General features: G+C 37.5%; 4 protein-coding genes, 2 long non-coding RNA genes and 1 pseudogene across 6 annotated transcripts; 2 read left to right on the top strand and 5 right to left on the bottom strand.

Annotated features, from left to right (window-relative positions):
• Nucleotides 1-168: 168 nt before the first annotated feature.
• On the top strand, nt 169-2,149 carry LOC122349362 (caspase b-like). The gene is made up of 3 exons (XM_043245377.1): nt 169-1,099; nt 1,619-1,892; nt 2,031-2,149. The coding sequence occupies exons 2-3, from the start codon at nt 1,628-1,630 to the stop codon at nt 2,147-2,149; spliced, it is 384 nt and encodes a 127-aa protein (XP_043101312.1). The 5' UTR covers nt 169-1,099; nt 1,619-1,627.
• A 214-nt stretch (nt 2,150-2,363) lies between these two features.
• LOC122349352 lies at nt 2,364-3,336 on the top strand (annotated as a pseudogene).
• Nucleotides 3,337-4,332: 996 nt separating this feature from the next.
• Nucleotides 4,333-7,689, bottom strand: LOC122326586. The gene is made up of 3 exons (XR_006247495.1): nt 7,517-7,689; nt 7,134-7,179; nt 4,333-7,051 (listed from the first exon to the last, which is right to left on the bottom strand). It is a non-coding gene; the product is annotated as an uncharacterized LOC122326586 (long non-coding RNA).
• Nucleotides 7,690-7,784: 95 nt separating this feature from the next.
• LOC122362355 (NLR family CARD domain-containing protein 3-like) lies at nt 7,785-9,123 on the bottom strand. The gene is made up of 2 exons (XM_043263840.1): nt 8,062-9,123; nt 7,785-7,951 (listed from the first exon to the last, which is right to left on the bottom strand). The coding sequence occupies exons 1-2, from the start codon at nt 8,751-8,753 to the stop codon at nt 7,861-7,863; spliced, it is 783 nt and encodes a 260-aa protein (XP_043119775.1). The 5' UTR covers nt 8,754-9,123; the 3' UTR covers nt 7,785-7,860.
• Nucleotides 9,124-9,131: 8 nt separating this feature from the next.
• Nucleotides 9,132-12,680, bottom strand: LOC122326623. Its single transcript, XR_006247498.1, has 4 exons — nt 12,627-12,680; nt 11,913-12,031; nt 10,738-10,856; nt 9,132-9,887 (listed from the first exon to the last, which is right to left on the bottom strand). It is a non-coding gene; the product is annotated as an uncharacterized LOC122326623 (long non-coding RNA).
• Nucleotides 12,681-13,773: 1,093 nt separating this feature from the next.
• On the bottom strand, nt 13,774-18,122 carry LOC122323499 (ribonuclease inhibitor-like). The gene is made up of 5 exons (XM_043217404.1): nt 17,740-18,122; nt 17,443-17,616; nt 17,183-17,355; nt 15,570-15,615; nt 13,774-15,498 (listed from the first exon to the last, which is right to left on the bottom strand). Exons 1-3 carry the CDS (start codon nt 18,120-18,122, stop codon nt 17,280-17,282), a joined length of 633 nt encoding a protein of 210 aa, XP_043073339.1. The 3' UTR covers nt 13,774-15,498; nt 15,570-15,615; nt 17,183-17,279.
• Nucleotides 18,123-23,471: 5,349 nt separating this feature from the next.
• On the bottom strand, nt 23,472-24,648 carry trim35-1 (tripartite motif containing 35-1). Its single transcript, XM_043218025.1, has 2 exons — nt 23,934-24,648; nt 23,472-23,775 (listed from the first exon to the last, which is right to left on the bottom strand). Exons 1-2 carry the CDS (start codon nt 24,315-24,317, stop codon nt 23,656-23,658), a joined length of 504 nt encoding a protein of 167 aa, XP_043073960.1. The 5' UTR covers nt 24,318-24,648; the 3' UTR covers nt 23,472-23,655.
• Nucleotides 24,649-25,085: the final 437 nt, after the last annotated feature.

Below are 25,085 nucleotides of genomic sequence, written 5' to 3'. Positions count from 1 at the left end.
GTGAACTTCATTTTTGGTGCATAAGAAAAAAGGATAACAGACAGAAGTCTGGTAATACTGTTTTGGGTAACAGAAGAAATACTTTGGGGTACCAGAAAAACTAACAAAAAACGTTTTAAAGTCCAGTTAGTTCTGGTGCTGTAAGGAGACAGAGAACTATAAATAAAAGTCTTTTAATAAATCCACAGGGGAAACTCAAAGAAAACAGCACAGCCAACATGAAACGCATGCAATACAGGACAAAAAAAGGGCTTAAATGAGCAGAGACTGTCACCGGTATCAGAGAACATAGCGATCGCCCATAAAGACAACTATGGCTTTTTGTCAAGTTTTAATGTTTGGAGCAGTTGATGAATAAATAATCAACTATTATGTGTGTCTGCTTGACTAACAGATTTATTGATCACTGCGAGAACTGACTTGGTCTGATGTTGGTTCTATATATACACACGCATATATATATATACACATATACATACATACAAACGTCAGTTTCATCTCTAAGTGAAAGAAATTCACAGAGCTAAGAGTTATACTGCTTGATACAGCTTTATTTAGATTGGTTAAGATAATCTCAAACATCACAAAGAAGGCATAGCAAAATAAGGCAATATTTATTGATGAGTAGCCTTAATTCAGTAGATGCCAATATTGCTCTTACCATTAATTCTCTGTTAAAAACTGCTAATGATATGCCCTGTTTAATATATACTGCATGCACATGTACTTATCTACATTGGATATGAACCTGAACAGCATAACAATGGGATATCAGCGCTCCCCTACAGGTCGAAAGTGAAAGTGCAGCTCTGAGCAGGACGTCCTTTATCAGAACAGGTTTTTTTAAAGTGAAACTAGGAAGCACCAGAGAGCTGCGGGACAGGTTCCTAGTGTTTAGTTTGTCTTAACTTGTTTGTAACTTCTATCTCTAATGCACACTAGAACCAGTAACTATAATGCTTATTAGCATCAAATCCCCTCTTTTTTTTTGTAAATATACATGATTAAAATAAGTGATAACTTTCTCATTCACCCAAGTCTTTCTGTCCTGTGAATTCAACCGTCCACGAACAGCACACAAGAACATCTCTCTCCCCAGGTAAGAAACAAATACACTTCCATAATGTAATTAAAGTGCTGTATTTTTGCGCACTAATTTTGTACTTATATAATGATTATATATTAATTATTTGGTACTTCTTAAGATAGGTCTATCAAATGTACTCAACTGTGCTATTTTGAGACACCATTAATATGAAGTAAAATGCACTTTTGACACAAAATTATTTAGTTACCACTTATATTACACTTGAGTAGTATTGTATGAAAGATGGTTTCAAGTGTGTTACAAGTGGCAATTAAATATTTTTTTAAAACAAAGGTAGACAAGTGCATTTTAGTTATATTAATTTTATTTAAAAATCCCTAAATAGCACAGTTGAGTACAAGTAGATGATCTTAAGGATATGAGAGTTCTCCGATTCCATCAAAATATCTAAATGGAGGTCTCATGGGTTTGGAACAACATAAAGTGCAGTAATTAATGGCAAAATTTTCATTTTTAGGTAAACTAATCCTTTCAGAGAAAAATCAAGACTGATGTGTATTTTTTTCTTAGTGACACAAAATGGAAGACGCTAGCATATTGTTGAAGGCACTTAAGGACCTGGAGAAAGAAGATCTTGAAGAATTCAAGTGGCACCTGTGTACTGGTTTGGCAGATGACATCGAGCGTTTTCCTAAAGGAGACCTGGAGGGAGCTGATCGTAAGGCTGTGGTGAGCCTCATGGTAAATCGGTACGATACTGACGCTGGGAAAATCACAGTCCAAGTGCTGCGCAAAATGAGTCAAAATAATCTTGCAAAAAGCCTTGAATTAAAGCTTCTGGAAGGTATGTATATGGGTGTGTGTCGACTAATCATGTGCTTATTAATAAACCAAAGCTTGCCACTTTCATATTTACCAAGAGAAAAAAAAATCTTAAATGGGTATTTTACAACTGTGTTCAAATCAGTCTCTATATCTCTAGGTCAGCAGGACACGAGAAAAGCTTCAATGCCTGTGGAGTCACAGTCTGATGGGAAACAACGCAAAATGATTCAATCCAGCCAAGAGTTTAAGAGAAAATTCTTCAAGAAAAGGAGATGAAGCAAGTATCTCTATCTAAGTTAGCTTTTGTAAAAACAATGCAGTCAGACCTGCTTTTTTTACTAAAAAAATATATGGCGATGGCTGTTTTCCAGCATATTTTGCATATTTGTACCCCTTGTTGTTTGAATTGTATCTTCTGAAATATAACTACGACGTGTTCGGCTCACATCTCTAGAAACATTAACATAAATGTAAAAATTTGTGTCTGAGTAGATCATCCGACTCGAATTATAAAGGATCAAATGTTGATGTTTTATTGATTGAAATGATGCCACCATCATGGAGATCATTATGGAAACACTGATCTCCATGATGGTGGCATCATTTTTAACACATTAACATCTGATCCTCTGTAATTCTCAATAACAAGGTGTTCATCACTAATCATCATGCATAATTGTGGTGTTTCTTCACAGATTTACAGACCAGCAACGGTTCAGAGGAAACGGCCAGCTCTGCTGATCACCAATATTGAATTTGACTGGCATGCCCAACAGGAAAGGAGCAGAGATAGACGAGGAGAACATGGAGTGGCTGCTGAAAGCTTTGGGTTATAATGTTGAGAAACGCAGAAATCTCTCTGGAGAGGTACGTGAAACATTCCTCCTTCATGAAAACATTACTGTCTAAGTAACAATAATAAATATATAAAGTGGCAATTATACTGTGCACATTACTGCATTACTGCATTTTAAAAAAATAGCTTGTTTATTTATCCACAGGAAATAGATAGAGAAGTCAGAAACTTCTCGGAACTTCTCTCTGAACATCGAGACTTAGACAGCACCTTCGTGGTCATCATGTCTCACGGGGAAGAGTTAACAATAGAGATGTCATTCTAGGTGTCAAGCATCATTATACTTCAGAGGATATCTTCTTTGTTGAGGACATCTTCTCCCCACCTGAACTCAGTCAACTGTCCCGCTCTGATCGATAAACCGAAAGTCATTCTCATTCAAGCCAGCAGATGTACGGCATGACTGATGAAACTCAGTGGTTAAGATATTATTTCTCGTTTTCATGTCTCAGCCTGTATATTTATTGGTGGTCTCTTCCATATTGTTAACCATATCTCTGTCACTCAGCTCAACTAGAAGGTGAGAAGGTGCGTGAACAAGTGTCGAGAAAGACTCCTGGTTTCACAAGGAGAAAGACTTTGTCTGCTTTATGTCCAGCATCCCTAGTGAGTCTTAAAACACCGACTGCTGAAATGAATTTGATCGGTAGTTCACACTGTTACTCATATTTGAATGTGTGCTAGAAATGGATGAAAGTGTTTTGTTTTTTTTTTATTTATGTATCTATTTTTTATGTTAGTTGATGCACATTGAAACATACTAGAAAATAAAAATATGTTCTTGCCGCTCAGTTTGTCTGTAACGATAAGCATAGTTTCAAAGGTTGCTTTGAAGTGCTTTATTGTATGACCTTCCCATAAATTATCTCCACAGATGCTTTATCTTACAGGAATATTAAAACTGGATGTTACTTTATCAGTTGCATAGTGGAGGTTTTCTGTGAATGGGCTCATCAACATGACATTATGGAGTTATTCATGAAGGTAATTTGGAAAAGAAAGATCATTTAAACTTCTTTGACTTATTTGTCATTCAAAGTCCCCTCAACCCACTGTTTCTTAGGTCACCAAATACATGGCCACACTCCCATTGAGAGGAGATATCAAACTCATGCCGTGCCTGGAAAGAGCATCCCTTACAAAGGAATTCTACCTGTTCCCTGGACTCTAATGATGTGCTGTTTAAACCCGTTTGAAATCAGAGTGATGGCGATCTCTCGATGTAATTTAATCTGATTGAATGATATTTTCTTACACTTCGATGTGTTACCATATAAACCATTAAACGCTAAGGAGTTGCCTCCATCCAAAATAGTGTGCATTCATTTCTTCACGAACTGGTTTGTTACAATGTTTTTAATTGATACCTTTGATAAAAGTGCAAGTTAATTTTATTTTGCTATTATGTCTCTTACCTCCTATTCCTTCTCTACATCTGGTTTTGTAGAAGATTTTTTTGACTCCCTTTGAATTTCATCTGCCGTAGATCATAGTCAGATTAAATGTAAATGAGGCTGTGAGGATAGATTACAGTCTTTACAATGGTATGAGGGTTGTATCTTGTAATCTTCATAAATCACAACTTTATATGCAGTTTTGACATATATATTTTTTTGGAAATAAGCTTAATATTGGTATGTTTTAATTGACGGTACAATACATGCACTGTACTTCCATCCCTCGTGGCCTCAAAAATGAAATATGTTGCTACCTTTTTCGGGGTTGGAGATAAATAATTTGAATAATAATGAAGTATATTTATAATCCATTGCTAATCTATGTAGTCAGTGCTAGCTGTGAAGCAGTTGCTTAGAAGCCGTTTCTTTGAATTCGTAAAGGGTCAAGAGCCCAACTAAATCAAACACTGATCTTTTTGATGCTGGCATCATTTTAGCCAGTTAAACATCACCATCTGATCCTCTGTCATTCTCAGAAACAGCAGGTGTTCATCACTAATGCTCAATCATTATTTAATCAGTTGTTTATTTATCTTATTAACTCTATAAATCTACGTAATTAATATAACATTACATAATTTATATGATTATTGTTTTTCAATATGATCACATATTATTGGTGCCTATATGTTGTTAGTGAATACAGTATTGTTGTTTTTTATTTATTTTATTAATTTATTTTTTTGGTCGTCACCTTGCAGGTTGATGTCATTAGCATGTAGGTGTATACGTTTCAGTTTACACTTGAAATAGCCTGTCATGCATACATTTGTATGTCTAATTAGTAGATTACATGTGGTTTGTAAAGGCCGACCATGAAGTAACATTAGTTAGAAAAAGTTGTTGGTTCAGTATACATCTTAATATGCTGAAATTGCATTGTTGAAATTATACAAAATGTACAAATACAGTAGTGCACTGCAAACGTGTCCTGTGTGAAAGCACAGTGACTGCTTCCTGCTTTCTCAATGCATATGCACAAAAATGTAACATAATGTTATAATACGACTAATATCTTCATAATGAACTAATATTTCAAAGCATTATGATTAAAGCAAATATTTTTGAAGAAAATGACGATTAACCCAATATCAACTGTCAAATTGTTACAATAAAGAGACACACTTTACATTAGGTGGCCTTAAATACTATGTACTTACATCAGAAATATGTACAATGTACTTATTGGGGTCATGCTGCATTGTAAAACAGTATTGCCATTATTAAGGTGGGATACAGGGAAGGCTAGGACATGTTTGGGGCTCAGGTTATGTTTAAGGGTGGGTTAAAGGGTAAGGTGATGGGTCAACAATGTAATTATAAATGTAAATAGATAAGTAAAGTTTGTTAACAATCTTTGAAGTTGGCTTGAGAAAGTCTGACCCTATTAGAAGTAGTTTTAAAGACGTTCAGAATCTATCTATCTATAATCTAAGGACCTCAGAGTGGTAACTAGGAAATTCTAGGTGGTTGCTAGGGTACCTGGGGCAGTTGCTAGGGTACCAGGTGGCTGCTAAGGTCTAGCTATGTGGTTGCTAAGGTACCTGGGGTAGTTGCTAGGGTGTTGTTATTCAGTTCGGGTGGTTTGTTGATTAACAAGTTACCAACATGGCTCTAGCATGTTTTGTATGTCACTAGCATGATTAGCATGTTACTACCATGTTGTTAGCATGATTAGCATGCTACTAGCATGATTAACGTCGTTAGCATGATTAGTAAGTTACTAGGATGTTGTTAGCATGATAAGCTAGTTACAATCATGTAGATTACACAATTACCGTGTTTCTAGCATTATTAGCATGTTGTTAGTATGATTAGATAGAGTGGAAGCTTAAAGTTGTTTAAATTGGTTAGACATATTACATAGAAGGAACGTCTGATTGATTCTAATGGGGTTTAGGGTCTTTAGATTTAAATTTTGACATTTGGAGTTTAATAGTCTTGGCTCATCTGAACATTCCATGAATGTAAATCTAGGGATTTTTATTAGCTTTAATCTTCTTAAAGTCTGATCAGAAATTAACTACAGATCTAACTACATATAAGCATTTAAAAATATACAATGCAAAAACACGTATGTACATACAAAAATGTGATGGTAACAAAAAAAGGCTAATATGGCTACCTTTGCCTACTAAAACACACACAAGAATAAATGATACCTTATATCAGTGACTTGCAATATAAGAGGAATTAGTCTGAAATGTCTATGAAAATATGTCCATGAAAGCTAAAGGTATTTGGATCTTTATCTAGGAAGTGCTGAAAAACTTTATTTGTTGCCATTATAGAGGAATTTATCTTTGTGTTTCTTTTGTTTTTGGTAAAATTCAAATTCAGCAGAAAAATACTGAAGAATTAGGATATAGTCTAAATCCAGCGAGAGGGGTTCAGTGAATGTGGTGTTGAATGTGTGTAAGTGTGTGAGTGTGTGTGTCAGAGACGCTGTAGAAGGACAGAGAGCCAACCGACACATCCACATACACTCCTACTCTATTAGATGAAGATGAAGGGACAGGAATGTTTGTCCTCTTATTATTGTGCCAGACAGAGTAAAGCGTATCACAGCAGTAAAGATTCCAGGACTTCTTATTGAGTCCAAACCGACAGCTGCTCCCACCTTTCCTGCTGATTCCTTTATATGACACCGCGACATGACCCCATCCGCTCCATTCAGCCTCCCAGTAACAGCGCCCAGTCAGACTCTCTCTGACTGAACAGAACAGAACCTGCTCAAAGCGCTCAAATCTCTCTGGACAGTCAGGATACGGCTGCTCCTCTTTATACAACTTGCTTTTTTGTTGTCTTCGGACAGGATGACTTGAGTGTGTGCCGTTTTTGGATCCAGTATGAGATCACAGGCATCTGTAAACAAGAAAAGAGATGAAAAGAACATCTATGGCATCATTAAATATGCACATGTGTGTCTCTGTGTGTGAATACCTACATTTTCTCAGTCCTGGTTTAATCCTGAACCTCCTCCATGGTTAAAACTAAGACAAAACAGCAACAGTACTGATAAATGTATTAATGATTAACATACAATGCAACAGTTTAGCAATTTTGTAAAATAGATGCAGCAATTCCATGCTTACATGTATGGATCTAAACCTGATAGACCACTTATAGCTATGCATATACTACATCTCATCCAGATTCAGATAGCTCAAAAATAATTTGGAATGGTCACATCCATTGATAACAGTGTGAAGCAACCGAGTGCACATCCAGTGTGGACATAGCATTAGCTTACATGTTTTATTTTATTTATCTTAAACTGTATTCTTAGACTGTTATAAATATGTCTTAAATTATAGCTGTCCCACATACTTGAGTTCTACCAGTTTACAGTTTGGATCCTCCAGTTTATGTTTGAGCAGCTGCATTCCTGAATCTCCTGGGTGATTGTAGCTCAGATCCAGTTCTTTCAGGTGTGAGGGTTTAAACTCAGAGCTGAAGACAAATAACCACAGCCTTCCTCCGTCACCATACAGCCAGACAACCTACAGACACACACACATGAACGAATCATCCACAGACACACAGCAACATTATTACTGAATAACTGCACATCTTCCCTTATGTATCTACTCTCAGTATCTGCAGCTGACAGTTTGGACTCTTCAATCCATCAGAGAGCAGCTTCACTCCTGAATCCTGCAGGTCATTGTTACTCAGATCCAGCTCCTCAGGACACAGTTAGAGGACTGAAGAGCTGATGATACAACTTTACAATCCTGAGCAGTGAGGTTACAACCAGGAAAGCTATGGGACAAAATGTTCAATGAAAGATAATATTAGTTTAGTCTCAGTCAAGCACTAAACCAAAAAGCTATTGACTCACTGGCTGTAAATCTTCAGAATGAAATACTCACAGAGCTTTTCTGCAGTTGATCACAGCTGGTATCAGTCTTCTCCCCTCATCTGATGTGTTGTATTTCTTGAGGTCCAGCTCATCCAGCACCTCCTCTGACATCTGAAGCATGTAGGAGATTGTTGAGCAGTGAGCAGGAGAGAGTTTCTTCTCTGAGTGTTTGTCTGATTTCACAAAATCCTGAATCTCTCTGGACAGAGTCTGATCTTTCACTTCCAGCAGACAGAGGAACAGATTGATGGATCTTTCAGTGGAGAGGTCATGTCCACCTCTGATCTTCTCTTTAATGTATTGTGTGGCTTCTGTGATGCTCTCTAAGCTGTTCTCTGTGTGTGTCAGTAGATCCTGTAAAAGTCTCTGATTAGACTCCAGTGAGATGCCCATCAGAAACCTCAGGAACAGATCCAGGTGACCATTCTCACTCTCAATGGCTTTATCTACTGCTCTTTTATACAAATAATGCAGTGAATCCAATAATGGTTCTATATTCCTGCTTATGTTAAAGTAAAACACATAGAAAGCAGCGAGAAACTCCTGAATGCTTAGATGAACAAAGCTATATACTTTTCTCTGATGAATCACAGATTCCTCCTTAAAGATCTCAGTACAAATCCCAGAATACACTGAGGCATCAGTGATGTCTATGCCACTCTCAATCAGGTCCTCCTCATAGAACATCACATTGCCCTTCATCAACTGTTTGAAAGCAACTTTAGCAAGTTTCACAATTAGTTTACTGTTAGACTGCAGGGTTTCTCTGGATCTCTCTCTTCATACTTCTGGTTCCTTGTGTTCATCTGAATCAGCAGGAAGTGGATGTACATTTCAGTCAGAGTTTGAGGGATTTCTGCACTCAGATCTTCTTCCAGGAGCTTCTGAAGCACAGTGGATGAGATCTGGCAAAAGACAGGGATGTGGGCACATTATGTGGAGGCTTCTTGCTTTTCTGATGTGTGAGATGATTCTGCTGGCTTGATGCTGGTCACTGATTCTCTTCCTGAAATATTCCTCCTTCTGAGGCTCAGTGAATCCCTGAATTTCTGTCAGACGGTTGATGTATTTGGAGGATCTGATTGGCTGCTGCTGGTCTGGAGGTGATCCAGATGAGAGCAGAGGGAAGCAGCTCTCCTTTCATTAGGTTTGTCATCAACACACTGACTGATGAAGTCTCAGTCACATCACAAACTTTCTGATCATCTGAAAACATCAGTGGATTCTGCTTTCATCCAGACCGCCCAAGATGAACACAACTTTACACTCCTCATAAATCTTTGAGTCCAGATCTTCAAGTTCAGGATGAAAGTCCAGCAGAAGTCTGTGAAGACTGTACTGATGATCTTGGATCAAGTTCAGCTCTCGAAATGGAAGAACAAAAATGAAATCTACATCTTGATTGGCTTTTCCTCAGCCCAGTCCAGAATGAACTTCTGCACAGAGACGGTTTTTCCAATTCCAGCGATGCCTTTAGTAAGAACAGTCTTGATCTGGTCTTTCTCCTCAGATCCTGGTTTAGGTGAAGATTTTAAGATCTCATTGTAGTATATTGGAGTATCTTGTGAGTGTTTTGTTCTGGCTGTTTTCTCCATCTGTAAAATCTCATGCTCTTCATTCACTCCTTCACTCTCCCTTTACAATGTACAGTTGTGTGTAGATCTTGTTCAGGAGGGTCTTGTTTGAGTTGGTTCCTCAAACAAGTTCCTATACTTGTTTCTCATGCTGGTTTTGTGTTGGTCTTTGCTGGTCTGCAGTGCATATGTCTGCAAGACTAGTTTAGTTTTGTCCTGATTAATGTGTGTTGGGTAGTGAGATGTAGTGGACTGCTCAGATCTGATCAGGTCAAGTATAAAAGAAAGAAAACAGAGATATGATTCCCCTGATATAATTTTGATGCCCCTCTTTGAGCATTTTTGTGATGTACATTTCATATTGTTTTTGGATTGTATGTATTGTTATTTCACTGAGGTAAATCCTTCATCTTAAATACACTACATTACAGCTGCAGTTCATAATTTTATTTGAACAAAAATTAAATCAGTATTAGAGAAAATACCAGACAGTGTTCAAAACTATTGCATTACTTTCACAACAGACATCTCATAATGTTTTATAATTTGAGTGGTATGGGGGTCACTGAAATTTGAGCTTGGCATTGTGTCATTACATTTCAACCATTAGAGATTAGACTGTACATAAATTACAATCTACACGCTAATGCCCACTATACTCATAGTGATGCAATGCTGATGTTGTGAACATTTAATATTTTAAGAATAAAGTATAATGATAATAATTTGCATAGTTTGATGTAATATGAGCTTACACTTAATCACCATTGGTGGAGCAATTTATTTTAATGCTTTTTCCTCAGTTGATCAGAACACCACGTGGCAGACTTGTTACATACTTGTTAAGATGACACCTTAATGAAATTGCTTATTTGGGTCATATATTCCAAAAGGTAGACTAGAGTCTGTGATTACTAAGTACAGGGTACATTTGGTGCAAATACTGACAGCTGCACACTGACCTCAAAACCTTGAATTCATCCACGCTGGAGCTCCGCCAGAGTCCATGCATGGAATATAATTTTGCAAGCAACTGCAATTCCAGGTTTTCAAACAGAGATAGCGACAAAGAGGCAAAACTTACGAACTGCAGCTTTGAAATGGCAACTTACGGAGGGTCAGAGGTGCTTGGTTCGTTGAAAACAGGGGCTGCACAATGGAGTTGTTACTTTTCATAGACACACCACTGGGTTCTGGAGAGTTTGTCCGGAGTTTCTTTGTCCTGCTAAAACTGAAAAATATAAAAACAGCATTGTCTAAAATTTTATTTATTTATTTTGTACTAAAATTAATTTTTTATTTTGGTCACACCTCTGGACTTTTTGTTATTGTTTTTGTCTTGAGCCACGTGTCATCTGTGTGCCCTGCCTTCCCATTGTGTTCAATTGTTTAATTGTCTTCCAGCTGTGTCTTGTTAATTTAGTTAATTTCCTTTGTATTTAAGCCCTGTGTGTTGTGTGCACGTTGTCGGATCATCAATGTTACCCCATGTTACTCAAAGTTACTACGTTATTTCTATGTTTTGTTCCCGAGGTCTTTTCGTGGTTTTTGTTCTGCCTGCCTGCCTGCCTATGTTTATTTTTGCACGTTAAAAGATTAAATCTGTTTAAGTTTATTTTCGAGTCTCGAGTCTTTCCAGCGAAACCACGTAAAAACGTGACAATTTTACATTAACTTTTCAGTTTGCTTTTCATCAAACTTTATTATATTTACCCCAGAACACAATTTATACATATTTAAAGTTTAGAAGATGCTATTATCCAAAGTGACTTCTGAAATGAAGACAACAGAAGCAATCAAAACCAACAAAAGAGCAATAACAAGAACATGTAAGCACTGTGATTCTCTTCACTGTGAGTCTCTGATAGCCAAACGAAATACATGTAGTTTTTTTATTTTTTTAAGGAAACAAGTTAAGAGATTAGGGGAAAAAATAAATCTAGTCTCAGTTTTTAAAGAAAAGAACTAGCAGTTAGTGAAAAATGATGCAATTGATGTCATGGGTGTATTCATTTAATACTAAATAGAATTAGAATAGATAGTACTCAGTAAGAGAGTAAAATGTTGATGTAAGAGATGTCACATAGGTTTGAAGTAATAAATTTAGTTAAAGGGTTGCAGAGCCAGAATAGTTTTATTAATGTTTTAGGCAAACATTTAACAACTGAGCAGTTTCGGTCGAATGTTCACTTCTGATCCAGACTGGTTACTGTCCAGGAGGTTTAAGAATTTAAAATGGGGTGCGAATACATTGTTATGTATATATATGAGTGTGTGTGTGTTTTACCTGGGCTCAGAGGTTCCAGGATTGATTTCAGGAGAATCAGTCTTCATCCACTGATCACTCTCCATGCCCTCATTTCTCCTCTTGTTATGCTGACTCATTTTGGAGGCAGTGTCCTCCCACTCATTTGTAAAAAGATGGTTGAGATATCGATTATCCTCTTACCAATAAATAAATAATAACATGACAGATAGATAGAGGTCAAATAAATAATGATGTTTCACAGAGCACATGATGCTCATAAAGTTCAGTGCAATTAAGTTAATACAGCACACCTGCAGTTCAGTCCAGCAGAACATGCCACCAAATGAATACGCCAGCAGCCATGAAATGTTCCCAATCAGTCCTTATGTATGTGATTGTTTTTATTTACAGTTTTAATTGAATTGTGTTCATTTAGGTTGCTGCTGTTTACGTGTTTTTATATACACCATTGACTTCACAGATCGTCCTGTTTTATTTATCTATCTAGATGTTATATATAGGTATGCCAGCGTGCCTCTGGTAATTAGAAACAGCCTACATCACAAATAATTTAGGAAACCCTTTAATCGTTAACTTCCTGTAGTTTTGGGCGGAGGCTCAGAGCAGTAAAGCCGCGTCTAAATATAGTGTTCTGGTATTAAAATCCCACGTGTATAAAAAGCTACATTTTTAAATAGCAGCTGACTTTTATAACGATCCCATGGTTACATAAAATAGAAAATAAAAACTTACCACAAAATATGCAGCCGGTTTGTTGGCAATGGCGTATGTAGATTTTCCCTGTTTACTTTCGTTTCTAGTCACCTGTGTTGTTTCCTTTACCTCCACTCACCTGAAAAGCAGTACTCCCCTAGTGGCGCAGAGCGCATCACATCCTCTGGGGAGTATGAAGAAGCTGTACCTTCAGTTGCTTTTTAGCTCAGTGGTTGACAAACTTTCTTTAAAAATGCACTCAGGGTCGTCTTTGTGTTGTACTTTTAAAATTGTTATTATTATTATTAAAATTATTTATTATTATTATTATTTATTTAATACTAAAGTAGTAGCTAAATGTTGCATAAAAAAGGAATTAAAAAGAAAACCTCACATTATTTAAGGAAGTCTACTGGTAGGATGCATTTTAACTGTGTTTATGACCAATGTGCCTAATAGTGACTTTTTTTATTATTAATATTATTATTATTTATGTATACAGGATTTGGTAATTGTGTAACTTTAAGTTATTTTGACTGGTCATCGGTCTATTTTTATTTTTCTTTCACACAGACCAGGCAAACCTGACTGTAAGCAAGCAGATAACGTCTCTGAAGTAACCTGCTCCGGAGGGTTTCAGGTTAGCTTACGCCAGAGATATGCATGCATGCGTGCGTATGCAAGTTAACCTTGCTTTCTGGACACTTTCGTTTAGAATTCGAGAAAACCTTTTCCAGCTGAACTAAATGCTTTTTATTTCAATTAAAAAATAAACCACAGTGGGGGCTGTCATAATATTCATAATATTATAGAGGCTTATGTTTTGTGTAGTGCTTTACATCACAAATTGTTAAAAGCAGCTTTACAGTAATAGACAGCAGCAATAAAAACAGCATCATGTTCCTTCAGTAAGAGTAGGACGCTTCGCTCATCCAAGGTTTCTGATTGGAGTATGTTGTAAGTGCTGATGTGAAGCAGAACTGGTTAAGGCATTACTGTGAGTCAAGACTGACCGCATAAACCAGTCTGTGTCCAGGAACTCATGCTGTATGAAGAGTCTGTCTCATTTTGTTTACTAATGACCAATGGCCAGAACATTTTTGCATTCTTCTGATCTGTTACAAACAGCTTATTACTCATACGTTATAAAACACACAGTGCCACAACTAAGAAAAAACAATACAGGTGCCTCTAATAAATCAGAATGTCGTAGAAAAGTTTATTTTAATAATGCAACATAAATTGTGAAACTTGTGTATTAAAATAATTCAGTGCACACAGACTAAATTGGTGGGTTTTGGTTAAATGTGAGCCACAATAATCACAATTCAAAAAAGAGACATTTTAAATGTGAAATCAAACGTTACATAGAAAAGTATCGTTAAGTATCAGTTTTCTAAAAATTTAGAGTTTTCTAACAATGTTAAATGTAACTATGTGTTAGTTTAACTAGTCAAAAATGAGCCACCTTTCCAGTTAAACAACGACAACTGGGATGTATTCCCAAAATTGTTAGCTAAGATCCATTGATCTCTATTATTGAAGAAACTTATGAACTTAGTTGATTTTGGGAAATCTAAATCTTGATGGTAAAACTATTAACTGCATTAAGTCCTACAAACTTCTTTGTGTCAGTCGTTTTTTGACATGATTCAGACAGGACAAAGACCGACTTACAGAGAGATAATTCTACAGAGACCTCCGTCCACCAGCAGAGACTCCATCAACATCCAATCAGGACTGGTGAAGATGAAGAATAAAAACTGGGAGATGAGCGAAGAAATCAGAAAGACACACAAGATGGAAAAGAGCAGAGAGCACAGAGTGCAAAGACTTATTGAATAAAACCAGTAACCCAGAGTTACATTGTGCGGATGTTACTTTAGAGTCACCTTCTCCTCATCTGACCTTAAAAAGCTACTTTCAATAATACAGCCTAATGAAGTCAACATGATACTGTCATTAAATAATAATTAAAATGCATTTTTACTTTAATAAAATATGGAACTTTTCCAAAGCAAATGTATTGAGAAAAACCGATAGGGAAGAGACGGAAAAAATATAAATAGCAGCATAAACTTTCGAGGAAACAAACAAAACTAATTTAAAGAATATTAAGCAATTATAGAATAGGCACTACAGAAGTATATTTAGTGTGGCTGAAGCTAATCTCATTTATTTGTGATAATGTCAATCTTTAACAAGTGATTTCCAGTGCTCTGTCTAATATAATGTACAGTATTAAGAGTTTGTGACGATTTAGCAGGATGAAACTCAACCTGTGGTCCTCTAAAACCTGTAGCATCGATGAGCTAAAAGTGAATAGTCTAAAAGCCTCAAGACCTCTTGTTTGTGGCATCTTAGTTGTTTGATCTGATTCTGATTATTTATGCAGGCACAGAGACAATGAGGAATTAAACACCCTGAATCCAGCGTAGAGGGGTTCAGTGAATGTGGTGTTGAATGTGTGTAAGTGTGTGAGTGTGTGTGTGTCAGAGACGCTGTAGTACGACAGAGTACCAGCTGACCAGTCCAGATAAACTCCTACTCTCTATTAGAGGATGATGGGGCTGGCATGTCGGTTTTCTTATTATCATGCCAGGCAGAATATCTGTTTTCAGTGCAGTATAGGCTCCAGGATTTGTCGTTGTATCCAAACCAAGAGTCACTTCCTCCTTTCCTGTTGATTCCTTTATATGTTACTGCTATAAGCCCATCCGCTCCATATAACCTCCCAGTAACAGCGTCCAGTCAGACTCTCTCTACACAGAACCTGCTCATGGTGCTCAAATCTGTCTGGATGATCAGGATACGACTGCTCCTCTTTAACGTATGTTGCCTTTCTGTTGCCCTCAGACAAGACTGAGTTGAGTGTGTGCTGTGTTTGGATCCAGTGTGAGATCACAGGTATCTGAGCACAAAAAGAGATGAGACAAGTTTGTGTGCATGTGTGTGTGTGTTTGATAGAGAGGAAATACCTACATTTCTCAGTCCTGGTGTGATTCTGAAGTGGCCTCCATGATGTAAACTGAAAAAACCCCACAAATGATTATTATTTAATTATTAAAAGTGTGTAAGAAGCAGCTAAAACATCAGTGAGCATTTTATGAATACTATACAGTATTTCCTAATAGTTAGCATTCAGTTATCGAAAACCGAATATGAAACAGTAATAGCCACTGTGAAGACAGACCATTAAAAATGAATAAAAAAACAATGATTAAAAAGTGAAGCTCAAGTAAGTAGGGTGACCATATTTTAGTTTAGAACTGAAAATAATAGATAATACTTTGCTCATTATTTATAATAAATATAAAGAAAATAAGAAGAAAGAATATAGAATGCTAGAGTTAAAGGCTCTTTTAAGGCTTCTTTTAAATAAAACAAGTAGAATATAAACAGGTCTTTGTAGGTGCAGTCGTTGGTTTACAGGAGAAGAGCAGTGGAAAGAGAACACAACCCTGAGGGGCACCATTGCTGATGGTGTGGCTGGTGGATGAGTTTTCTAATTCTCACTACCTGCTGCCTATCTGTCAGAAAGCTGGTGATCCAGAAGGCTGTGTTAGTTTGGTCTGGAGGAGTGTTGGGATAATGGTGCTTAATGCAGGAGGTAAAGTCCACAAACAGGTTCGTTGACCTATCAGCTCCACAATGGCTCCTAGCTCCCTCCTTCCATCATGGCCCATCGGTCCACTGCCTCTGCCAGGCTCTCTAGTTTCACTGGCTCCACATTGGTCTGGCATCGATTATCTTACGCCTCAGGACTCCACCCTTGGCTGCGCCTCGTCCCTCCGGCTTTGTCAGGCTCCTCCATCCCCTCAGATCCTACTCAGTCGCTTGTCGCCATGGCTGCACCACGACCCTCTGAAGCCCCACCCACGCCAGCTGTGGCATCTGCTCCACCTTGGCCCTTTCGGGTCCGCCCATTGCCCTTGCACTCAAGGCTCTCTTTCTCTGCCTCAAACTTCTCCACCACCTTCTCTGCCGCTATTGGTCACCCCGGGAGCTGGTAGCCACTCCTCCTCCATGGTTCTTGCCTCCATCAGCTCCTCCTTGGGCCACTACTGTTACAGCTGTGGCCTGGGTCAAGCTGGACTCCTCTTGTTATGGGTCCCGTATACTGTCTCCCCTGGCTCTCTATCCTTTGTCACCACTCCGGTGTACATCCTCCTCCTGAGCTGCCTATCAAGTTTCCACAGGTACAATGAGAAAGCAAAAAAAAAAAAAGAGCAGCAGGCTCAATCAGCCCCCAGGCCATACGAGAGAGCCATTTGAGCCATTTAAGTCACAATCTGACTTGTGCTGCAGGCTAGAATTAAACCACATCATGCTGTTATACTCTGGCTTAGTGTGTTCAAAAGTAATGGCTGTGATACCATTCAGTGCTTAAAAGATTCTTAAACAGCTTTAATTGGCTATAACGATCATCACGTCATGCTTCTTAACCAAGCACTCACACAGAAGCACATGAGAACACTGGAAGGTTGCATCAGCGGATCAATTTATGTGCATATATATTAGGGATCAGCTGACCGTGACGATAAGTGATAAGTGAACTTGATTAAAACCCCCACCCCTCTCACTGCCCCACATACTTGAGTATCTTCAGTAAGAAGTTTGGATCCTTTAGTTTGTGTTTGATCAACTGCACTCCTGAATCTCCTGGGTGATTGTAGCTCAGATCCAGCTCTCTCAGGTGTGAGGGTTTGAACTCAGAGCTGAAGACAAATAACCAAAGCCTTCCTCTGTCACCATACAGCCTGACAACCTACAGATACACATCAGGAGTGGTTTTAAAGTTATTACCGAAATAATGACATTTAAATATTCATATCACCATATAAATGACTCAGACCTTAGTATCTCCAGCTGGCAGTTTGGGCTCTTCAGTCCATCAGAGAGCAGGCTCACTCCTGAATCCTGCAGGTCATTGTTACTCAGATCCAGTTCTCTCAGGACAGAGTTTGGGGATTGAAGAATTGATGACACTGTTTCACAATCTTGAGCATTGAGATTACACCCACAAAGACTAGAAAAACAAAAACATGGTTTATTCTTTCAAACATCAATATAAAGTATATTGCCTTTCAGAAAGAATATCAGTCTTTAAACTTGTCCTGAACTTGAAAAAAATAATTAATGTAATACTCACCAAGCTTTTCTGCAGTTGATCACAGCTGGTATCAGTCTTCTTCTCCTCATCTGATGTGTTGTATTTAATTGATCCAGCTCATCCAGTGGCTCCTCTGACATCTGAAGCATGTAGGAGATTGTTGAGCAGTGAGCAGGAGAGAGTTTCTTTTCTGAGTTTTTGTCTGATTTCACAAACTCCTGAATTTCTCTGGATAGAGTCTGATCTTTCACTTCCAGCAGACAGCGGAATAGATTGATGGATCTTTCAGTGGAAAGTTCATGTTCATCTTTGATCTTGTCTTTAATGTACTGTGTCGTTCTCCTGATACTCTCTGAGCTGTTCTCTGTGTGTGTCAGAAGATCCTGTAAGAGTCTCTGATTAGACTCCAGTGAGATGCCCATCAGGAACCGCAAAATGGTCCAGGTGTCCAGTTTTATTCTCAAGGGCTTTATCCACTGCACCTTTAAGCAAATCTTGTACTGAAACAAAGCTTTTATCACCTCATTAGCTGTGCTACATAAAAGTTAAACACATAGAAAGCAGCAAGAAACTCCTGAACACTCAGATGAATGAAGCTATAGACTTTCCTCTGATGAATCACAGATTCCTCCTTAAAGATCTCAGTACAAATCCCAGAATACACTGAGGCATCAGACACATCTATGCTGCTCTCAATCAGGTCCTCCTCATAGAACATCACATTGTGCTTCATCAGCTGTTTGAAAGCCACTTCAGCAAGTTTCACAATCACTTCTCTATTGGCCTGCCAGGGGTTTCTCTGGATCTCTCCTTCATACTTCTGGTTCCTCATGTTGATCTGAATCAGCAGGAAATGGATGTACATTTCAGTCAGAGTTTGAGGATTTCTGCACTCAGGTCTTCTTCAAGGATCTTCTGAAGCACAGTGGATGAGATCCAGCAGAAGACAGGGATGTGGCACATGATGTGGAGATATCTTGCTCTTCTGATGTGATAGATGATCCTGCTGGCTTGATGCTGGTCACTGATTCTCTTCCTGAAATATTCCTCCTTCTGAGGCTCATTAAATCCATCAATTTCTGTCAAACGGTTGATGTATTTGGAGGATCTGATTGGCTGCTGCTGGTCTGGAGGTGATCCAGATGAGAGCAGAGGGAAGCAGCTCTCCTTTCATGAGGTTTGACATCAAACACACTCACTGATGAAGTCTCAGTCACATCACAAACTTTCTGATCATCTGAAAACATCAGTGTGATTCTGCTTTCATCTAGACCATCAAAGATGAACACAACTTTACACTCCTCATAAATCTTTGAGTCCAGATCTTGAAGTTCAGGATGAAAGTCTGGCAGAAGTCTGTGAAGACTGTACTGATGATCTCTGATCAAGTTCAGCTCTCGAAATGGAAGAACAAACATGAAATCTACATCTTGATTGGCTTTTCCCTCAGCCCAGTCCAGAATGAACTTCTGCACAGAGACTGTTTTTCCGATTCCAGCGATGCCTTTAGTAAGAACAGTCTTGATCTGGTCTTTCTCCTTCAGATCCTGCTTTAGGTGATGCTTTAAAGATGTCATTGCAGTAGATTGGAGTGTCTTGTGAGTGTTTTGTTCTGGCTTTTTCTCTATCTGTAAAAACTCATGTTCTTCATTCACTCCTTCACACTCTCCCTCTATGATGTAGAGTATATGTGTGTATATTATATTCAGGAGGTTTTATTCTGGTTGAAAAGTTTCATTCCCTCATATAGCTCTCATACCTGTTCAAAATATTCATGATTGTTCAGAGCATTTCTGAAAGTTTGTAATCACCCAGTTTTGCAGTACTTCACATTTGTATGATGCCTGTATGGACAGTTTACAATGCAGCGTCAGATCTGATTCTGAGAGAAAAAAAAATAGAAACATGAAACAGATAAAGTTTATTCCTCAGTGACTGTTTAAGACAGTAAGAAAAGATAACAGTCAGCAGATTTGTGTTAAACCCCTCTTCTGGAAGACTTGTAATTGTACTCAAGATGATTTTTATTTAATTTTATGATAAATCAGTTTTTTAATTCATTTTGATCTGAAAGTAAATTATTGAAAGATCAAACATTTTACTAACAGATCATTTAGTGAGAGCATTTTGATGGTAATGTAATTCCAAACTTCAAGACATACAAGGATTCAACAGTCAACGTTCTCTGAGACTTTGATCTCTTTATTTTAATCTAAAAAGATATGGATTTCAAGACAAATAAGAGATCCAAAAACATTTAACACATTATGAGAAGAACACATCAATCCAAACTCAGGTAGCTGTTTAAAGATTCGATGAGTCCTGTTTTACTCTTTCACTTCAAAAGTTTTTAATGGATCAGAATTTATTTATAAACAATCTATAAAACCACTCCCTGCAGTGAAACATCACTTTGGATAATTTATTAAATAAAATTAGATTTGATTAGATTATTATTATTATTTAAGCATTAAAATAATGAGAGTTATTAGTATTGTTGTATTAAAAAATGATTACAGATGTTTGGGAAGTAAAAAATACATATGTTGTTTTTTGTTCATTCAAACAATAAGTCTCAGTGAGAGATTAGTTAAACCACAAGATTAAAACTCATTCATAAATCACAGTAATTCTAGCTGGAAGTGAGTTTAAATGCAAAAATGGTTATTGTTGTACTGGGGTGAGATGGTCTGTGCCGTGAATTAACATCACACAGAAGTCAGAGGATGGATTATCAGATGTTGATCAGAACTTGTTTCAGGAGATGGAGAAGCATTTTTACTGGCACATCTTATCTTCTTTGTCTTCACACAGAAACATGTCTCTGTACAAAGTCTGAAACGTTTATCGAAACACATTCTGAGTTAAAAGAAAAGCTCTGCTCTGGATAAGCTCATCTAAATAAAGATAAAGTATGTTGCAGTACAGCTACATCAAATCTTAAATGATCTCAAAATGCATGTAGTCTAAACCATAGAACTGTCTAAGATAAATGTGCTTTGTTTGCATTTTATAAAGAGACAGAAGTGCAAATTTAGTTCTAAAGCCTGATTTGTTCATGTTCATATGAACATAAACAACAATCATACTGCTACTTCTTGAACAAACCTGACTTATGCCTCAGTGGACTTACATTTTAAAATTGGACTGAGGGTCCACTTCACCAGACTATCCTTATTTGTCTAGTTTCATATCTGTACATCTACCTTTACTGGATGTTATTCTGAATGTGCAAATACTTCAAAGATTTTGATGGCTAATCTCACTGATGTTGACACTTATAGTTGTGCAGTTGAACAAGGTGGATCTCAGTATTAACTCATGTTTCTTGGGGGCACTTTTCCAGTTGTTTTGACAGGACTTGCAGAGTGGCGTTGTTCTAATGGATACTTTCCCCAGAGATTGAAAGAGAGTAACTATGAGTAATACGAGATGATATCAATCGAAAGACTGTGATGACTCAGCATTTCTATACACTCAAGGCAGAACTAATCAAAAGGCAGCAAGCCGATAATTTTTCTTGCCCATGAGAATTGTTGGCTTAGTAATAATTAGCATGTTTTTAAATATGTGTAACCGTTTAAAGTTTCTGGCGCTTTGAAATAGAGCATTCCAAAAACAATGCACTTTGTTTTGTCACACGTTATTCAATAATCTCCTTGCCCTGAGCACATTTACTGTGAACTACAGTTACCTTGATTGGACTGGAGATGCTATCATCTACTATTTTTACCATATTAAGAATATGAGCATACAGCAAAAATATTGCCTTTAAATATTCGGCTCATAATATATTATATGCAAGGTTTTGACAGAATGAAAACATAAAACTATATAGCTACATAAAACCCAAAATATTCAAGATCTGAACAGAGCAAACCCGAAAGCAGAAGGTGTCAGTTACAGTACAGAACATACATATACGTGCCTGTATGTATTGTTTACATTGTTTCACGATTAATTCTGAGAGAAACAATAATATCCACATGCTCAGGTAAAGTTTGTTCCTCAGTCTGATAACAGTCCAACATCTTAAAAGATAACGTGTGCTGCAGCTTTGTGTTAAACCACGCCCTGGAGAAGACTTTATATCGTCTCAACCTGATTTTGCAGTAATTTTATGATAAATCAGTTTTAATTCATTTGAAGAAGGTACATTTTGGAGATCATTTAGTGAAACATTTTGATAAAAGTGCATTCCAAACTTCAAGACGCAGAAAGGATTCAATAGTCAACATTTCTGACACTTTGTTCAGAGCTTTTAATCTAAATACAAAGATTTCAATCCCACATCGAAAGCAGAAGCAAACAGCAAACAATTACCGAAGAACTCACCATAAACTACGCAGCTGTTTAAAGACTCGATATGGCTTTCTTTCGCTTTTCACTTTTTGTTTTCAAAGGAAAAGCCTTTATTTATTTATAAACAAGTGCTACAAAACCACTCCCTGCAGTGGAGAACATCACCAAATATAAAAAGTGAAAGTTAAAGAAAACGGGATTTGATAGAAAAAAGACTTAAAGCATTGATAAATAATAATTATTAGTAGAGCATTATGAACAAATGAGTACAGATGTTAGGGAGGAAAAAAATCATATCATGCTTTTTTGTTCATTTGTACTCAAGTTCTCTTGATGTTTGGTTACATTCATTTAAAATTGCATCTGATGTAATCTGATCTGATGTGCACATTGTAGCTGGAAAATGAGTTTTACACAAACACACACACTTCAGAATGAAAGTATTTGTGCCGTGAATTAACCTCACATGAAAAAGAGGATGTATCATGGATGTGTTATACAGTGAAAAATGTCATGAAGCATTTTCTTCTGTCACAATACAGTTGTGTAACCAGAAACAGTCAAAGTACAAAGTCAACATTTATCGAAACACATTCTGGTTAGTGTTAAAAAGTAACCCAAGACGTGTGTTTTACATGACACGTGAGAGTCAAGGTGAGTTCAAGGATCTTCATCCGATCCTCCACCTCCCTGAGTCTGTCAGCATGGAGCCATCTACAGCTGAGATGTTCTCTTCTCTATCTTTGCGCTGAATAGGCGTCAGAAAAGACATTAAGTTTCTGATGTCAGTCTGATCTCCTCATCCGCATTTCAGGAACTTTGGAATATCATTTAAACTCCTCCTTGATTTTACAAGATGTCTGATGAAATAAAGATTGATTTTGGAGGTTAAACCATAATTTTATTGCATATCATAATCTTACAGATGTTGTGTTTTTAAGACAACACTAACAGTTCTCCTAAATACAGACAAGCAAACCTCAAGAAAGTATGTTGATATGGACTCTATGTCCTGTATGTATATGAGTCAAGACGTGATTCGATAAACCATGAGATGTCTATCAACATACTGGGTTCAATGCATTCAATTTTAAAGAGACAGAAGCCGTTTTACACTAGAGGCTGTAAATAATGGGTCAACAACAATCATACACTTTTTGAACAAACCACTTTAAAAGTTTTGAAACTCAGACTATGCATATTTTGCTTTTTAGATTTGGTGTTTCTAAACTCCTGCATCGAATGAATCTGCTGTAAAAACCGGCGAGTGGGGCTAAACAGGAAGTGATGCAGAAGCCGGTGTTGATCTTCCTCTTTGGAGGCGATGCTTATCCACACTATTAGATCGTATATAACAATCCATGCTGTCGTTTCAGCCCAATTTCTTCAATATAAGGCCCGTTTGCACTAGAGTGTTTTTGTTTTAAAGCGCATGAATTTTGTGCCCATCGTTTTAAAGGTAAAAACTTCTGAAGTTCTGAAATTTTCGGTTTCTCATTTCATGACCCCTTTAAACGGGGCCTAAGCGAGAACATTTTCTGCTTCAAATATTCTGCTCAGGCTTGATCAAGCACACACAGAGTTCGTCTTGATTCATTCCACGCATCCGCACAGAAATTGCGCATCAAAACGAATCAAGAAATGCATTAAATATTATTTTAAAGAGGAATGCGTCACCTGATTGTAACTGCAGATCTTGGCATCTTGTGCTGCAGCGTTCTGTAAAGACCACAAGGTCTTCTCTGCTGGACGAAGAGCTGCTTTCAGCCTTGCCTTCACAGATAACCCCACAAGTACTAATGAACTTTTTTTTTAATTAATTTGGAATCTGCATTTCCTAATATTTCAATTGCTGCTTGGCAAAAACAGCTTAAACGTTAAGAAAGCTCTGAGTCTTTACCAACAGCATTCTGTTCACTAGAGGTCCTCACCTTGCGTTGTCTCACAGCTTGTTGCAGGGGTTGTGTTTTGTGTCTCGCGTGCTCGTGCCTCTTACATTCTGAACACAAAACTCGCTCATCTGTTTGACAGAACAGCTCGACTCTCTCTCCGTGTATCGGACACTCGTGCTCTTCGTCCCTCTCTTCTCTCTCGCTCTGCTCTCTCAGGTAGGACTCGCAGGTGTTTCTCAGGCTCAGGTTGGACACGGGCTCGTGCGCACACACCTGTCGACAGACGGGGCAGTTTCCGGAGCGGCTGGAGGCCCAGTGGTCGTTAATGCACCGAAGGCAGAAGCTGTGTCCACAGCTCAGTAACACCGGGTCCCTGAAGAGCTCGGTGCACACCGGACACGACAGGTCATCCTCGAGAGACATTCGGAGAGAGAGAGAAACAGAGACTCGATCCAAATCCGACTCGGCAACAAAGCACTTCCTAATTTTTTCACGACCTTTGTTTGAGGAAATGACATGTCACACTTTCATTGGAAGAAAAAGGTGGTCGGAAAGAATCGCTAAAACGTTAATATACCTGAACAACAGGGGGCGCTGAGAAAAAAGGAACCTGGCCTATTAGTAAACCACTATATATACACATTTTCTAATTGCAAAAAAATCTAAAATAAATTTTAAAAATATATAAATAAATTTTGCAATTTGGCAAAAAAAATGTGCGTATATATAGTGCTTTACTAATTACTGGTAGTAATTTGTTTTACTCTTTATTTAAATAGTCTTATTGAAAAAAAAAAAAATAATAAAAAAAATAATAATAATAATAATAATAATATATATATATATATATATATATATATATATATATATATATATATATATATATATATAATGGGTTTAATGGGTTTTTTTTTACAGTAAGACTATTTAAATAAAGAGTAAAACAAATTACCACCAGTTAGATTTGTTGTCATTTTACATTATATTGGTCATTTCCGTATCATATACTCTTAAATACAAGCAAAAACGTGTAGGTTATAGCTGATTTGGAGTCCTTGCATTACGACTGTGACCAGCAGATGCCTTCAAAACCGATCCCGCCGTCTCATTTTTGTCTCATCATATTTCCCCCACTATCCTGCCTCGCGTTCTATTCTGAGACCGAATATTACAGAGCGCTCGTACTGTCCC

The sequence above is a fragment of the Puntigrus tetrazona genome, chromosome 1 (genome assembly GCF_018831695.1).
Source record: "Puntigrus tetrazona isolate hp1 chromosome 1, ASM1883169v1, whole genome shotgun sequence".
NCBI classification, from domain to species: domain Eukaryota; kingdom Metazoa; phylum Chordata; class Actinopteri; order Cypriniformes; family Cyprinidae; genus Puntigrus; species Puntigrus tetrazona.
Note: the sequence above shows the minus strand (reverse complement) of the source record. Positions and strands in the feature narration are given on the sequence as shown.